Source organism: Lycium barbarum, chromosome 4, assembly GCF_019175385.1.
Source record: "Lycium barbarum isolate Lr01 chromosome 4, ASM1917538v2, whole genome shotgun sequence".
NCBI classification, from domain to species: Eukaryota; Viridiplantae; Streptophyta; class Magnoliopsida; order Solanales; family Solanaceae; genus Lycium; species Lycium barbarum.
In genome coordinates, this window is record NC_083340.1 from 144,006,698 (window position 1) to 144,024,407 (window position 17,710).

The window sequence follows — 17,710 nt, forward strand, 5'->3', positions numbered from 1 at the left end:
AATGTTTTTCAAAAATTTTGATCAACAGAATATGAAAATATTAAAAAATATTTTCTTAAAAATAATGTTTTCTCCATACGGAACACACCCTAGATCTTATTTATACATAATAAGGAAACTGGAAATACTCATGCATTATAGGCAGTGGCATAGGTAAGTTGTTAAATGAGGTTCAATTGAATAATCTTCGTCGAAAAGTTAATTTAAAAAATTTCTTCCATGTATATATATATATATATATTGAATTCCTTCGTATAGTTGAGTGTATTCACTAACAGTTTTTTTTTTTTTTTTTTTTAATTCAATCTCCATGTTAGGGTTGGTTAATGATTTTTTTTATAACATGCCAACAACAAGATGAAAGATTTTTTTATTTAATATTTGATTCGAATATGTACTTTCACTGATGGAGGACACGAAGTTACCAGTTGACATTTATATTGGACAGGCAACGCATCAGCAAGTGTACATTTTTTCATTTTTTTGTTTGTAAAATTACAGTTACAGTGTTCATTTGTTTTTTGTACGCTATTATTTGAAGTATACTTGTCAATTATCATTGAAATATGCCTCTCAATTTGCTCAAATCTTCATTTAACTTTAGATTTTCGCTATGAAAAAATTATTAGTATTGAGTTTACATAAATCCAATATTTACTAAACGAAACATAGCATATATGGAAAAAATACTAAAATTTTAATAAGTAGATAGATTAAAAAAACCACAATTTCAAGCGAATAAGATGATAAATATCAAAATATTGAACCTATTAAATCAAAATCTAGGATCCTTGCAGCTTTCGTAACCTTCAAAATTTATCCAACAACAACAACATACTCAGTATAATCTCACAAGTGGAGTATGGGAAGAGTAGAGTATACACAGATTTTAACTTTATCTTGAAAGATAGAGAGATTGTTTCCGATAGACCCTCGGTTCAAGATAAAGCAAAAACAAAGCAGGTCAAAAAGGAACAATCACCACAACAAAACAGTACGCTAAGCAAATAATTAACAAAAGACAGTAGATACCAGAAATCAAAGGATAAGAAATACTACGACAACCAGTAAGAAAGGAAAAGTGAGACAACACTCTACTACCTATTAAGCTTCTATCCTAATTCATATCCTCAATAACCTCCTATCTAAGGTCATGTCCTCGGCAATCTGTAAATTTCTCCCTAAACAAAAAAATCACTCTTTGATTTATATAATGTTGTTGTAGATTATATGTAATAGAATGCCACTAGAATTGAATTTAATATTAAAAATAATGGTAACCTGCAAATTTCTCCCTAAACCAAAAACCACTCTTTGATTTGTAACATGTTGTAGATTATATTTAATAGAATGCCACTAGGATTGAATTTAATATTAAATAAAAATTAAGCCAGAAAATAAATATGGTAAGAACTTTAAAAAGCAAAAAAATAATGACGTCGCCTGAGAGATTCGAACTCTCGCGGGGAGACCCCATGTACTTAGCAGGCACACGCCTTAACCACTCGGCCAAAGCGACGCTTGTTGCTATATTGCCTCTTAATATATTACTCAACTATGTTAATTTATAATCCAAATTAAGGCCTTTGAAACTCGGTGAATAATGAACGCTCAATGTTCTGCACTTAAATACCAAATTTTTGTCTATGTAGGGTATTATTAGAACACGTGGGCGCCTAACCACACATTACGTGCTGAGCATTTTTGTTTGTGAAATTCATTTCTGCTTTATAGTCAGAAATACTCGAAGGGTAGTGACTCATAATTCAAAAGTCAATGAATAATGATTCCGTCCCTCTATCTTCTACACTTAACAAACCTTTATTTGTTACATATTTCAAAATCGTGACGTGCTCTTGATATCACGTACTACACTTTTACCAACTAAAGCCGTGAGAGGGCTGTTGTCTATGGAGGTCTTTGGTGTGCTTTCTCTGTTTACATATGTAATTTCAGTTTAAGCAGTTTTAAAAACACTCTTTACCATTTACCTTTCTTACTATTAGACAGCTTCTACAGCTTGTTATGCAGTGTTGTTTGGCCCTATTTTGATCTTCCTCTCTACACAGTAGGTTGGGTTCTTTTCTTATATATCCCCTTTGGGGGAGGGCAAGAGGGGTAGTGGAATAATAATCAGAGTCTCTTTATTGCAACGTATCTAATAAAGTAATGACATATAGCTATAATTAACAAAGAACAGAATACAGTTGAGGTGCATATATAGTGAAAACTATGAGACAATTGAATAGTATAAAGAACTCTACGCACCCACCATCCCTATAATCTACAGTTGTTGTACGGATATAGACTATAGATGCCAAGCAACATAATAGTTTACTGTTTAGAGCTGAAAGTTACTTGGGTAAATGCTCATAGGTAAAGATTTTAGCATACAAAGATACTGGATATGGACAACTTGAAAGATTCTTGTGCAATCATAACCAGAGGTTTTGGGTTCGAGCCATGAAAATGAAGACTTTCGTAAGGAGCTCTTTATGCATAATGTGGGACTTTAGCCGCAAATCCAGATTAATCAGGCCCCATAGCGGATACCGGATACCAAGTGGGAAAACAAACATTTTCATGACATTCAATTTTCAGGTCAATTTCATTTCGAGCATTTGTCCAAACTAATGTTAATTGGTTTACCTTAGGAGCTTAGCTCTCAAATGGTAGCAATTTTACGAAGGTCTAGAACACAAAACGAACAAAGCTTAGTTCCATGTGTAACCTTATAATGTCAAGTGATAAATAACCATTAAAGCTAGAGTCCAAGAGGAAAGTACTGTTCTCAAATATACTGTAGAATCTTGAAGTATGTACAGTAGGCGTTATTGACCCAATTGTTTCAATAAATTTAATTACATCAATTGTGCATATGAACATATTGAGAAATGTCTGTTGCAACTTGGGAAATCCAATTAGCTGTAGTACCAAAGAAGAGCTCCCAAAACCAAAGATCCAATGCAAGAACAGAAGAAAAAATTAGCAGGGCTAAAGTCTGATATCGATTTAGAGGCCAACCTGAGACTTCTGCCATTTGTTTCAACAAAGGAAGTGAATTCGTTGTTAGGTTGCGGTTTGTGATGGACCAGGCAGTTATCCACTGTACCTCAGAAGGGACAAGGTCAAACTCTTCTCGCAGCCTCCGTCCCAAATCTGGCATGTGCCCACCACCATAAAGGATAGCAATCTTATTATGACCCTCGTTCATAGCTCTTTGAAGTGCTTCTAATGCAGCTTTGTTTCTCTCTCCGATGATGACAGATTTCGCCTCTACATCAGCTGTGATCTGTGTGAATCTACATGTATAATGGGCAGGCATAACTATCTTTGTAAATGAAAAGAGGCAGTATCCAGCATGAACAAAACAATCCTCGAGCTTAAATGAAAATTGTAAGCATTCAACAGACACCCGGCTGTGCAGACATAAACACACTACATAGGAGGAAAAGGTAAGCAAAAATTAGCATTGAGCGAAGACGATTATCTGAAGAAGCATCCTTTCCGTCGACGCAACACCTAGACTATGGACCTGAGCTTTTGCATTCATGAATTAAAAGGGGCCTATTGCATCTTCTTTTGCTTTTTTCATGGAGGTGCTTTCTTCATCTCATTTTTAATCTTAATCTACAAAGAAAATAGAACAATAAAAATATTCGAGCCAGCTGCAAACCAAACAACTTACTCAGATGTTAGTCGCTTTGCCAGGAAGACTTTCATTGCAGCACCAAAATCAAGTCTGGACAACGCTTCTAGTTCGGGATATTCAGATGGTTGGCTTTTCACATCTGTACAAACACCTCCAATGATAAGAAGTCCAACAAGAGGCATAGGCAGAACCCGAGAAGCCCATAGAAGTTTGGATCTCCAAGGGTCAAGATCTTCTGGGATTGTAGGCTGCACAAGTGCTTTTGTTGATCTTATTGTCATATCTCTGGCAAACGTGAAGAAGCTCTCGCCTCTTTCAAGCTGAAAGGTTTATATATAACACGGTGAGATCTTCAAGTCATGTAGGCAGAATATTAATATATACTTGAACTAGAAAAAAATTTACAAAAGAAAGAGAAAAATGGAACGTTAAAAAGAGAAAACTAGAAATGTTGGTCTAATATACAAAATTATAAATAATTTATTCATACATGCAGCATATGTACATACACATGAAACAACGTTCAACCCCTACCAAAGGAACATACATATAAATCAACTGTCATGTGCTCAAATTGACGAGAAATAAACAAAGGGAAGTGAGGGAGAGGCTACAAGTGTATCGTGTATGAACATCCTGAATAATCAGCAATTCATTTAACAAGTATAGGACTTAGCAGCAAATTTATCATATAGAGTACCTGGAGTAACTTGAAGGTCTCAAAATCAAGATCCGCATGGTACCAATTCTCACACTCGTAGTCAAGACAATCTAGTTGGAAATCAAGGGTGAGAAATCTAGCCATCTGCCGTTGGATGAATCCAATAATATTAAATCCCCGTGATCTTGAACTTTTTAGTTTCTTTCTAGAAATAGGACTTCTTCTGCTCTCTAAACTCTCTCTGCTGGCAACCATCTCATAGAGAACGCAATCATATGGTTCAAGTTCCTTTTGTAGGGCGGCAAAGTACCTGCAAATACAATATCAATCCAAGTTCATCTGTTCTGTCAGACAAGATCAAAAAAGAATGATACAAAAATAGCAGGTAAGTAAGATGTTTCCCATGGACCATACTTGACATCAGGAATACATATCAAGATACAGATAAAGCATTAAGAAAATAGAATTGAATAACCACGATACGAGACAGAATCAAGATAGAAGCTATGGTATGTAAGCAATCAGAGTCATACAAAAACTGATTCATGAACTAATTATGGAACTATTATTTAATTATCGAGAAGATGATTAGTTCTATCAAATCCTTCCGATGAACAGACAGATCATAGAATAGCCAGCCAAAGTTGAGTGTACACTGTTATCTTGTGATATGGTTAAGAAACCAACCTTAGCATGATTCTTCAACTGACACTGATTACTCAATTGCTAAGCAAAGTTTTGCGGGGAAACAATAAAATGTAAAACTATTGGCTCAAAAAGTGAGAAAGTATGAGGAAATTGCAACCAGAAGTGCCAATAAACCAACTATCCCGGAACATACTTATTCCCACAACAGGGACCCCGTGCAATTAGGACTTTTAGTGAAAGCAGTTTGACAATGGAAAGGATGATTACCAATTTGACAAGAGCATTCATGACTAAGAAGAATGATGGGAATTTATAGGGAGAGATAGGATGATCTGCACATGATATTTATTAACCTCGAAAAAACAAATTATAGAGTGCGAAAGAATGTATTGTGTGTGTTGGAGAAGGAAGAATCCACATCAAATATATAAATGTGACAAAGAAATTGTGGTGGAGCATCATAAGTATGAAAACAGTGGTAGGATAAAGAGAAGTTTCCTATAACCATGGGTCTATACTAGAGATTTGCATGAAGTATGCATTAAAACAACATACCCAGTGAAATCCCACAAAGTGGGGTCTGGGGAGGGTAGAGTGTACGCAGACCTTACCCCTACCTTGGAAGGTAGAGAGACTGTTTCCGGTAGACCCTTGGCACAAGGACAGGCAACTCAAATCAGTGTAAACAAGCAATGGCAAAATACTAAAAAAATCATGATAAAACTTTCTGAATAAAAAGGAGCCATAAGTACCATGAATTAATACCATAATCGAACTACAAAAACAATAAATAGCAGAAATCGATGGACAAGCATGAAGATGTATTAGTCTACCCTAATTAAAGATAAGGTAACTAACAGTACAAAAGATGATGTTCTGTGCAGAAAATATGTGCCAATGAACGAAACTAGTGAGAGTGTTGACCAAAAGCTCAAACTACGAAGAACACAAAATAAGAGTTTTAGAATAAGTACAAGGAAGACAGAATATCTATGATGCAAGTTTCACCAACGTAAGAGTGAAGTTGAGAAGAGATTACAAGGGATTACACTTCCAAAATGGCAAAAATTCAGATGTCTAGATTTGATGTTCCAAGATAATGGTACGATAGATGAAGACGTAACGCAGAAAATTAAAAAAGGACAGTTGAAATGGAGAAGTGCTACTAGAGTATCTTTATTTTCGATAAGTGAGTACTACTGGAGTGTTCTGCCATACGAGGATAACTACCAAATTGGAAGGCAATTTCTATAGAACTCTTTTAAGACCACTAATGTAATATGGGAGTTAATGATGGACCTCTAGTGTCGATATATGCATATGTTAAGATGGATGTGTGATCACACGATGGTTAGACAAGATTAGAAATATTCACATTCGAAAATAGGTACAAACAGCACACATATTCTTCAGAAACATCCAAATACGTACTTAGAAGGAAAAACACAAGTAGGACTAAATTGCCAGTATGAATAGTTGTTGTGGTAACTAGCCATCCTTCTTTAATTAAGGCCCCAACAAATCTGATATCCAATTTCCTACATTCAAAGGATCTAATGTAAGAAGAGGAAGTGAAAAAGCTCCTTTTCGACAGATTTCAATAGAACATAGAGCAGAGCTCTCCCGGAATTAGAGAATCTTGTTTGACATGATTTTTAATGACAAACAAAAATAGGTTAAAATTCCCAGTATGAATAGTTGTAGTTGTAACTATCCATTCTTCTTTTAAGGCCCCAATAATCTGATATCGATTTCCTATGCTCAATGATCTAATGTACGAAAAGGAAGCGAAAAGGCTCTTTTTGGATTAGATTTCAATAGAACATAAAGCAGACCTCTTCTCGATATAGAGAATGTTGTTTGAGATGGTTTTTTCATGTCCTATGTAACCTCCAATTGCATCGATTCGTAGTGGTAAATCCATAATAACTGGAAGCATAAAAAGGGATGAGATGGACCTAAAGCACATAGAAAGAAGTTGCCTATCCCATGAAATTCATCAAGACTTAGCAAATAGTTCAAATTAAGGTTTAGTCATGTTGGTAAGTTTAAGTTAGATTCAATGTTTGCTAAGAGTCTTTTAAATCTTAATTGAGATTCGTACGTTAGTAAAAAATGTATAGAACTACTAGTGTTCTCGAAGTTTCAAATTTAGCAAAATGGATAGTGAGGATTCATATAGGTGACAAAAACTGAGGACTGAGACTTTGCTGTTGTTGCTGTCTAGCTCAAGCCATGGCTTCTTTTTCATCCACATAACAATCATAAAAGGAGAATATGGATATCCTTCATCAAATGATCACACGATGGGACAAGTAGATTTAACAACAGAATATTCACAATTTCACCTCCATATTAAAGTCATTAAATGCATAGCAAAACTCTGAAAATATAGGGGAACACGATTTACCACTTTGACATGGATACTATCCATCACCATAGTAACAACAGAAATGTGCAACATTATCCAATCTATTACTTTTTCTTCATACAAACTGAGATGTGCAACCTTATAACTAACTGTTTATCATATGCAATTCCAATCCCCACATATGTCTCATGCGTCAACCTTTACAAAAGGTTGCTACTTTGTTTGAAGTTTCACATAAAACATAGACACTACCATGTTCAAGGGTAACCATCACAAGACATAATTAATTTCTTCAACTTATTGATGATGCATTAACATTTAATCAATCTATGTTCTATAGCAAAGTTAGTAACAGAAATAATCTCACTTCTTATCAACATAACATCAAGCTCCTCAATAATTTTTCTGGATATTGAGAGACTGAACTTACTCTTTATCAGCGATGTGTATTGTAGACACCAAATCAACCTACACAATCAGAATTTTGAAATCATAATCAAACTTCCGAACAATGAACTTCCAAAATGTAGCCAAATATTGAATCATTTCGCAAATAAGATTCACATCTATGTCCAAGGTAAAACCTATCTGTGTGTACATATATACTCATATATGATATATAGTAGAGAAAACTTCATAAATAGCTATAGTTTAGAGCGTAATTGCAAAATGTAGCCACAATTTGCGTACTTACGAAAAGTAGCTACAATTGTTGTATAAGGCGGAAGAGTTGTATCAGCGCATACTGTATCAGCTGAAATCGCGTGAAAGAGTTGTATCAGCGCATATTGCATTCCCCGCTGATAGCTACATTTCGTAAACACAGTAGCTACTTTTCATAAGTTTTTGAAACTATAGCAACCTTCGTAAATACAGTCTAAATATTTTCCACGTCGCGTAATTTTTCCTATTTACAAAACGTAGCAATAGTTTCAACAAATTACGAAACGTACCTACTGTATTTGCGAAATGTAGCTATAAGCTCGCTCTGATACAACTCTTTCTCACGATTTCAGCTGATACAATATGCCTGATACAGCTCTTTCGCTAATACAACTAATAACCACTTGATACAACAGTTGTAGCTACGTTTCATAAATGCGCGAAATGTAGCTGCTCTAAACTATAGCCATTTATGAAATTTCATTCTTATATACACAGTCTAAATGTTTGCCACGTAGCGTAAGTTTCTAGAAGGTTCAAGTGAGAGAAAAAAATTTACCTGAAGAAAAGGTTGAAGTATCGACCACGGAAACTTCTTCCGGTAAGTAACGACAGCGGTTTGCAACTCCGCATCGGAGTTTGTGCCTTTCTTAAACCTCATGAAATCAGCAATTGAATTATTCTGAAGGAATTGCTCTGGTGAGTCATTGTTGTTATCGATTAATAACTGCCTCGAAAAGACGTTGAGTTTCGGAAAACGAGGAAATCGCCGAAAGGAAAAGGAATCGGAGGTGAAATTTGAAGGAATTGAAGAGAGTATAGAGAGGGAATTTTGAACCATAGCTCTCTTTCTAGAGAGAGAAAGAAAGAAGAGGATATGGTGAGGTGAAAAAATCTGTTACTCTGGTTGCTTTCTGGTTCGGGTTGTGGTTGTTTTGCACGCAAAGTCTTCACTCCATATTCTTTAAAAACTTATTTTAAAATTTTCATTTTATTTTTAATAACATATATATATACGTAGCATATTTAAAATCACAAATTTAAACGGACAATTTGCATGATTGCCCTTCGCCGGGGGTGATCTTTAATTTTTGTCCCTCAAATTGGTAGTTCTTAACTTTTGTCCTTCGCTTAAAATCTCTTGATTTCTGGTTCGAACCCCCGCTCAGTCAAAAATATTTAAAAAAATCGCAAGACAGAGTTTGGATTCGCAAGGCAGAGTTTTGCTTTCAAAAGGCAAAATTCTGCCTTGCGAATTTCTTTTTTTACTGAGCTAAGGTTCGAACCCACAGCCTCGAATATTAGGCGAAGGGCAAAACTTAAGACTACCAATTTGATGGACAAAAATTAAAGACCACCCCAAATGAAGGACAATCGGCGCAAAAAAATGAATTTAAACTAGAACAGATTTGTTCACTCATTTCCCATACCGGGTCAATTGATTTTCTAGCTATTTATTTATTTTTAATTTTATGTCTTTTCGACGAGATAATTACTTTTATAATAAGAGATTGAATAACATATAAGAAATATTTGCATGGTCATTTTCTTATAATTCCTTTTTTAGGAAAATTTGTTAGTAATTTCTACGCAAAGGCAGAGCTTAGTTAGATTGATATAGGTAGTAAAAATTCATATAACCGATCTCAATTTGCTTGGTTTAAGGTGTAATTGTAGTATTTTCTGACTGAGAAACTGTGAAGAAGCTAGTGATGAAACTTATAGGTTCCTCAAAGAATAATTCTCTATCGTCTAAAAAAAAAAATGAGAGAACAATTCTCTCTCTGAGACGTAATATTTGGAGAATCAATATAACAAAAAATTGAAGGCAGTGACTACAAAAAACCAAATGAAGTTTGAATTCATTTGACGAAATGGAGTACTAAGTTTAAGGCAGTACTTAATATTACAAGAATACAATTTCTGTAGCAGTTTAGTGCAACAATTTTCATCCAACCTATAACAAACAACACAAAGAATTTCCTAAGTAAAATAAAGAATTTAAATGGATATTTAAAAGCAAGAATAAATGCTATGAACTAACTAATACAAGGTTGCCATATGCGAGAGATAATCTACCTCTAGCTAATATCCATTCCAAGGTCGATGGTACCAATATATCAGAATCGCTATAACTTTCTTGCACAAAATAACGTACTATAACTTCTGTGGCAACTCGTTTCTCCATGCTGTATTTGGCTCAAAAAGAGGTCGGATCTAAGCTATTCCTGTTTGCGATAACAATTGAAGACCAACTTTTAAATCCTCCAGAGTAATTGTTAGTAGTTCGTCTGAGTCTATACAGTCAAAACTAAGTCTCAAATCCAAATGCTCTCTTGCATTAATTAGCAAAGGATCGACTAGACCTCCATTCATCTCCTTGCGCTGTTTTTCAGTGGTTTCTTCCTTGATAAGTGCTGCAACAGCATCGACACTACATGAAGGATGCAACTTAAACCCGTAGAGCAAGCTACAATCAGCTTGATTGGTAATTTTAAGATGAAGAATCTTGGCAAGGTCTTCGGAACTGAAGTTGTCGAAATGGAAAAACTTTGTTACTCTTCTACAGAAACCTTCATTAGAAGTGATCACACGCTTCATTGGTTCACTGTAACCTGCAAAAATTACTACAATTTTCCCGCTGTCCATAACAGACATTATCTCCTCTAGTGCTTCCAAACCATAGTCCTTGTCATCCGACTTCTGCATAGGTATTAATCGATAGGCTTCATCAACAAAAAGAATCCCCCCTTCAGCTTCTTGGATCTGCATATTTGCTCAAGACTTGGTGACCTAGAAAACAAAATATTTTTGGGAGAATGTGCAAAAACTTGAGAGTCACAGAAAGCTTACCTTTCTCCTTGTCTTTGGCCCTGTATGACCAACAAATTCACCAACCAGATCTGTTCTCTGCACCTCTGTCACCTTGTCAGTGGGAAGAATGCCCACCATATGAAGTAATTTTCCAAGTATTCGAGCAACCATAGTTTTTCCTGTAATAGTACAATCACGAAAATCTAATAAATCAACCTAGAAGAAATCAAACACAAGTTTGCAAGGCATACATCAATGGGTAAAAAGAAGGTGAAACACATCCTGTATTCAACGTAATGCACTTTATTTTTATAAGTTTTTTCACCTCATATTTTTGCTTCCGTTTAATAGTATGCGACCCATTCCTTTAAATAGACCAGGTGAACATTGTACTTTACAGTATTGGAAAAAATAGTTGAAATTCTGATGATTGATGACTTAGAACATATCACTAAGATATTTTCGTCATAAATTGTAATATAAACTTGATTACCTGTTCCAGGGTTACCTAGGAAAGCCATATGGGGTGGTCTTCTTGCACCAACTTTAAGCCCTAGGGCCTTACGCCTCTCGTCCAAAAGCATCCCCTTTGCCCATTTGCAGAGTTGCATTTTAAGTCCATCTAACCCCACTATTTTAGATAATTCATTTTCAAGTTCATCCATTTTAGCTTTGGTCTGGCTGCATGCCTCAATGGCTTTACGTTTTCTTTGTTCTTCAAGATACCGCTGGAGGAGTTCTCGCAATTTTTCATTTCCGGGGCCTTGAGAGAGATGATTTATAGGAGTCATGCCCTCCTGCATTTCATATATTCCATAATTAGCAATGACCGGAAAAGGAACAGGATCTAATTGAATAAATGGAATCTAGCGTACATTATCTTCAGCACTACAATCCGCGTTATACTCCAACAATGTCTTTACTGTTGAATAGTCTTCGGCTCGTAGTGAGTGCCAAACAGCAAGGTGCAACGGAGTCATCCCATTCTACAAAAAGCCACATAAAAAATGAAAATTAAAACAAATTGAGAAGCACATGTTAAAGGTCCAATCACAACTAAAGCAGTAAATATACACACATTGGCTCTGGCTTCAATAAGAGCACCATGAGCAAGAAGCACTTTTGCTGCTTCATTACATCCATTCTTCGCTGCCATGTGTAATGGGGTCTCTCCATACTGCAATGCACAGAATATTAACCCCAGAAAACAAGAAAGCAAAAGCTAAAAAGGTGACAAAGTCCAGTCAGCTGCAAAAGGATATCCAACTATATGCAATTGATAGATTCCTTCACATACCATGTTCTTGGCTTCCAGCTCCACCTTCTCTGGGCCCAGCCAACCAAATAAAAAATTGAGTATTTCGACATTATTATAACCAGCAGCAACATGAAGAGGCGTCTGCACCATCTGCATCGAGAAAGGTAGCAAACAATATAAAGAAAATACTTTCCACAAGCAATCATCTAATCTAGCTTTCACAAGACTATGACGAGGTAAACAAGATCAGTAACCAACTCTTCGAAACTTTTATAAAACCATCAGTACCCTTTTTTATTCCCTCCCTCTAGGAACTTCCCAAGGAAACTTAAAAGGAAGAAAGGTCAGCAACATTATAACCCCAGCATCTACTTGTATTAGCCTCAAATTTAACTCCATATATCCAATTAACATCAATATCATGAAACAATAAAGTGCAGGACATAACTCCAAGTAAAAAGATATACATCAGCATTTGACCATGATATACCATACCTGCAGTCACAAACTACACTCCAAATAACCATTTAGCTAACCTTCATCCCACCCATCTACCAAAGCAACTGTGTTATTATGTGTTTGCATGGACGTTTTGATTTTCAACAGAACGTAGAAAAAAAATGAAAGAAGCTTTTTTAAATCCAATGACAAATATAAATGTATAACACGGGCAAACTGATTTTGTCTCTGGCTGTGCATATGAGAATGATAAGGATATCCTTATGCATCTTCCTCTTTTCTTAATAGCCAATATGCATAAGAATATTATTATTATTCCAATGTTTCTAAGCTGATGTTAATATCTAACCTCTTTATATTCATTGTTGTCACAATTAATTTTACCCCAAATTGCTGGAGGTTGGAACTCAGCTCCCAATTGCATACATAAAGCATAACCTAGACGATTACTAAAACATACTCTCTCTATGCAACTGGAATTGCATTACCATATAACCAAGGGTTCCTTGATACACATTTTCTATGTGCAAAATTACCTGCCTTAAAAAACATTTTTTATCCAAAACGTGTTAACATACATGAAACCGACAAATGTTTTTTTTTTTTTTTTCCTATAATCATGGTGTCCGGGCCATCTTGTCCACCTCGACACGGGGAACCTGCTACTTCCACCAGCACAGGTACCAACAAACTCTGTCAAGGCTTAGACAGATGGGAAAATCACCTTTATGGTTCTAGCTATGAAAACACTACCATTTATGGAAATGCAAGAGCCTAGAAAGATTTCGTACATATAGCACTTCTTGCACGAGTATAAAAAACATAAAGAAATACTCCTTCCGTCTCAAATTATCTGATGTGATTCTCTTTTACCCACCCCTTGAGAAACATTAATAAGAAGGGTTTTTCTTAAAACTATTTTACCCTCCATTGATATTTGAACAATCATAACATTACCCATAATTCAGGTGTTTATAGTCTTCAAGACTTCAACAACAATAACGCGATATGGGAAAAATATAATCCCTCCGTCCCAAATTTTTTTTTGTCTTAACTTCCTTATTAGCTTGTCGAAAAAGATTAACACATTTCTATATTTAGGAATAATTTAACTTGAGACCTTATTTTGGACCACACATTTAAAAACTATTCTTTATTTCTTAAATTCCATGTCAAATCAAAGTAAGATGATCTTTTGGGACGGGGGAGTAACTAATGACATATATTTTTAGAAATCACGACAGATAATTTGGGATATATAAAGCCAGAGAGGGAAAGAGAAAGAGATCGTACAACAGGGTTGCGTTCATTGAGAAGAGAAGGGTTCTCATTAAGCAACTTTTTGAATGCAACAACATCACCAGATTGTGCTAATCCATGAATTGTTATGTTTCTTGATGATCTTGACCGTTGATCTCGTATCCTCTGCATATTCTTTTCTCTATTTTTCCTCTCTCAGATATGGAGAGGTAAAAGATATAACAGAATTTTATGGTGTCGGTGGAATGAAAACTGAAAAATGGTTTTGAGTTTCTCCGGGGAATTTTGTCAAACAAGTCATAGGCAAGTCATTATTGAAATGAAATGAAAGCGAATGGAAGTTGCTGCACTGCGTACGCGGAAACAGCAATCTAGTAAGCCGTGGCCGGTGATTTTTTAATCCTAATTTTATGGCTTTAATAGCTGGATACCATTATGGACACCTTTTATCTTTTGTCCTTTTATAGGAGTATCTGGCCTTTAATTTTATAGAAGTTTCAAAAATATACAAGTTGGTTACTTATGTTATAAAAAAAAAGCTTAAAATTTATATTACAAAAAATAGTCTAAAATATACAAATATTTGCAGATATATACACACTTATATCAACACATACCAACATATACAAACACATCCAAAGGCAGAGAGAGAGAGAGAGCGCGAGAGAGAGAGCAGAGAGAGAAAAGTTTGAGTCATTTTTGTAAGAATTAAAAAAATGAGTCAATTTTGTAGCATTATTGCCCCAGTTAACATACATGTAATTTTCTCAATATTTTATACACTCGGGGTCGTTTGGTAGCTGGTCAGATTTATGCATGTATTAATAATGTAAAGATTAGTTATGATGGGACATATGTATTATTTTATGTAGAGATTAGTTATGCAGGGTTTAGTTATTAATCCTTCCTTCTCAAAAAAGATTGTCTAACTTTTCTTATTAATTTGTCCCAAAAAGATTAACACAATTTTATATTTAGAAACAATAATAACTTTATCATATAATTTATAGCCACACATTTCTACATTTTCGACCACACATTTCAAAACTCTTCCTTTATTTTTTGAACTCCGTGACAAGTCAAACTAAGGCAAAAATTTTTTGGGACGGAGGGAGTATGTATTAGTTATTCTATCTTTAATCCTGCATAAAATAATACATATATTTCCTCATAACTTATACATGTATCAGCTATGCGACAGGGGCGAACCCACGTTGAACAAAGGCGTGTCAAGCCACATCGCTTCATCAAAAATTTAACTTTTACTAAACATATATATCGCATAAAAGGATATATCGAAAGAAATGACATCTTGACACTAAATGCCGCTTGGTTTGTTGGTTGAGCGCCTGATTTTGCACTTTGGAGTTAGGGGTTTGAACCTCAATCGGAAAAGAATGGTAGAATTTGGAGTATATGGGTTAATAAGTCCATCTAAATTTTCTGTTACATATAAGTGTGAAGGAGGGACTAACACGGCTGTGACTGCTTGTAACAAAAGCTTTATAAATTATACACGCAATGAATGCTTGTACTAGAAGCTATATAACTTGTACATTTTAACTAAGCACTTTTTTATTCCACGTCGATATATGTCATAATACTTAATATTTATTCTCTTCTCATGTATAGATGTATGCACTTATTTATTTCCTCCGTGCACTTTTACTTGTTCATTTTTTACTTTTCACGTTCTTTAAGAATTAATAAATCCCACGTGGACATATATCATAGGACTGAATATTTATTCTTTTCTCCTGTATACACGTATGCACTTCAATTTTAATTCTCCGACACATATTTATTTTCTCCGTGCACTTTTACTTGTTCACTTTTGGCTTTTCACGTTCTTGCTGAATAATTATTCTCTTCTCATGTATACATGTATTTTCACGCCCCGAACTATGGCCTGGGCGTAACACGGCACTCGGTGCCTGACTGCATGTGACCGAGCGAACCACATGGCTTGCTGAACCATCATGAGGCATATATGAGCGGAAATATAACGTGAAGTGCATGATATAGTAAGTCATAATATTAAACATAAATATTTGATTAAGTCATGAATGCGGACAATATCATAAGTGAGCCAAACCGGCTAACCAACTCTGGAAGTCTAACATGACACTTGTTTTGTCTATGAAACCTCTAACATGGGTCTCAAAAACACGTAACATACTTGTTGGGACAAGGCCCCCCAGCATACCTTTAGATGCAAAACTAGATAAAGAAAGATAATTCCTAAACCCCGAATGAGATGGGGCTCACCAATAAGCTGGTACGCGCAGATCCTAATAAGCAGAGGCGTCGTCCTGTAAATCCGTACCTGCATCGTAAAATGCAGGCCCCCGGGCAATAAAAGGGGACGTCAATACATTGAATGTACCGGTATGTAAAGCAACTGAAAGAAACAACATGGGACATGGAATAACATGATAAGAACTGAAACTGAAAACCCGGACATGAACATGAGCATGAGTACATATATATATATATATATATATATAACATAAGTAAAACATGATAAGTAGGGAGAGCATTTCATAAACCGACACATGATATCACCACGTGGATACGTGGAGTCTGGTATCTCGCCGGACCAACAGAGCCCCTATACCTTGCCAGGGTATAAGGTGGTAACGTGCCTGATGGAATTATAACAATTCATACATAATATAATCATGGACATGGACCTAGGGTTATCATGAGCATGGTATAAAAACCCTAGTTTTTAGTAGAGAATCATAATTTTATGGATTATGAGGCGTGAGGAAGAACAATGACGTTCCCACACGTAGATAGTAAATCTACATACCTGGTAATGCTCCAAATTTGAATTAAAGATTTGAACTTGAAGAAGATTTCCAAAATCTTGGTTCTTGAACCTTAAGATGGGTTTTCTTGAAAACCCTAGTTTATGAACAATGATTTCTTGCTTAAATTACAAGGATATATTTTAGGATTGACTTGGAATGATTAGAATAGGCTTACCTTAATGTTCTTGATGATGGGAGAGAATAGAAGGTCGTTCTAGGGCTTGGGGGTGTGAAGAATGAAGTGAAAAAGCCTTAGAACGAAGTTTTAAAATTACTTTCGGACCCATTTTACGCCCCATTTTACGTCCCGTATAATTTGTACGGACCGTATATCATACCGTAAAACCATTCCAGTGATTTGGACTTTCTGGACCAATTTTACGACTGGAATATACGGCCCGTATAATTTTTACTGTCCGTATGTTCCACCGTATAATTTTTACGGTCCGTATGTTTCCACCGTAAATCGACAGAACATTGTTTAGTAAAATGGGCATAACTCTTTGTACATAACTCTGTTCAAGACCCGTAATATACCGTTGCAAAGCTATTTCAAAGGGCTACAACTTTCATCAAGGAAGTTTTCCCAAATTCCAAATTAATAATGGGGTTATGGTCGTTGGAAGTAAGACCTTCTATAAACTCACTTGCTAACATGCCCCGTAGAGTGGTTTTTAACTTTGCTTTGCCCAAAGACTCTTCTCATGTCTTGATTGGGTTTTAAACACCATTTATACACTACTCAAATTGGGTTCATTATACCTCCGTCTTATGAGACAAATCTTAGCCCGAATGCACGAGGTGTTACATGTATGCACTTCAATTTTAATTCTCCGACACATATTTATTTCCTTCGTGCACTTTTACTTGTTTACTTTTGACTTTTCACGTTCTTTAGAGATTGATAAATGAAGTAGTCATAGTACTGAATATTTATTTTATTCTCATGTATGCACATATGTACTTCAATTTTAATTCTCCGACACATATATATTTATTTCCTCCGTGCACTTTTACTTGTTCACTTTTTACTTTTCACGTTCTTGCTGAATAATTATTCTCTTCTCATGTATACATGTATGCACTTCAATTTTAATTCTTCGACACA

General features: G+C 35.3%; 2 protein-coding genes and 1 non-coding gene across 5 annotated transcripts; all 3 read right to left on the reverse strand.

The window, feature by feature from the left end:
- Positions 1-1,437: 1,437 nt before the first annotated feature.
- TRNAS-GCU (transfer RNA serine (anticodon GCU)) lies at positions 1,438-1,519 on the reverse strand. The gene has a single exon. It is a non-coding gene; the product is annotated as a tRNA-Ser (tRNA).
- Positions 1,520-2,774: 1,255 nt separating this feature from the next.
- LOC132636788 (uncharacterized) lies at positions 2,775-8,940 on the reverse strand. Of its 2 annotated transcripts, none has more exons than XM_060353806.1 (5): positions 8,555-8,938; positions 7,763-7,800; positions 4,353-4,623; positions 3,689-3,972; positions 2,775-3,302 (listed from the first exon to the last, which is right to left on the reverse strand). In XM_060353806.1, exons 1-5 carry the CDS (start codon positions 8,834-8,836, stop codon positions 2,867-2,869), a joined length of 1,311 nt encoding a protein of 436 aa, XP_060209789.1. In that variant the 5' UTR covers positions 8,837-8,938; the 3' UTR covers positions 2,775-2,866. The 2 variants fall into 2 exon arrangements, with proteins under 2 accessions (XP_060209789.1, XP_060209790.1); XM_060353807.1 differs by having other exon boundaries at positions 3,299-3,438; positions 8,555-8,940.
- Positions 8,941-9,831: 891 nt separating this feature from the next.
- LOC132636789 (protein CfxQ homolog) lies at positions 9,832-14,185 on the reverse strand. Of its 2 annotated transcripts, none has more exons than XM_060353810.1 (7): positions 13,820-14,185; positions 12,107-12,217; positions 11,888-11,986; positions 11,685-11,795; positions 11,318-11,606; positions 10,849-10,988; positions 9,832-10,761 (listed from the first exon to the last, which is right to left on the reverse strand). In XM_060353810.1, the coding sequence occupies exons 1-7, from the start codon at positions 13,955-13,957 to the stop codon at positions 10,213-10,215; spliced, it is 1,437 nt and encodes a 478-aa protein (XP_060209793.1). In that variant the 5' UTR covers positions 13,958-14,185; the 3' UTR covers positions 9,832-10,212. The 2 variants fall into 2 exon arrangements, with proteins under 2 accessions (XP_060209793.1, XP_060209792.1); XM_060353809.1 differs by having other exon boundaries at positions 11,303-11,606; positions 13,820-14,182.
- Positions 14,186-17,710: the final 3,525 nt, after the last annotated feature.

Bases quoted from the DNA above. Each gene is read 5' to 3' on its own strand.
- LOC132636788 (XM_060353806.1), bottom strand. From the start codon at position 8,836: ATGGTTCAAAATTCCCTCTCTATACTCTCTTCAATTCCTTCAAATTTC. The intron at 3,973-4,352 runs GTACTCTATATG...TAAACCTTTCAG, and splicing joins AGACCTTCAAGTTACTCCAG to CTTGAAAGAGGCGAGAGCTT. The intron at 3,303-3,688 runs GTAAGTTGTTTG...TTATACATGTAG, and splicing joins GCAAAGCGACTAACATCTGA to ATTCACACAGATCACAGCTG.
- LOC132636789 (XM_060353809.1), bottom strand. From the start codon at position 13,957: ATGCAGAGGATACGAGATCAACGGTCAAGATCATCAAGAAACATAACA. The intron at 12,218-13,819 runs GTACGATCTCTT...TTCTCGATGCAG, and splicing joins TCAATGAACGCAACCCTGTT to ATGGTGCAGACGCCTCTTCA. The intron at 11,987-12,106 runs GTATGTGAAGGA...TGTGCATTGCAG, and splicing joins AGCTGGAAGCCAAGAACATG to TATGGAGAGACCCCATTACA.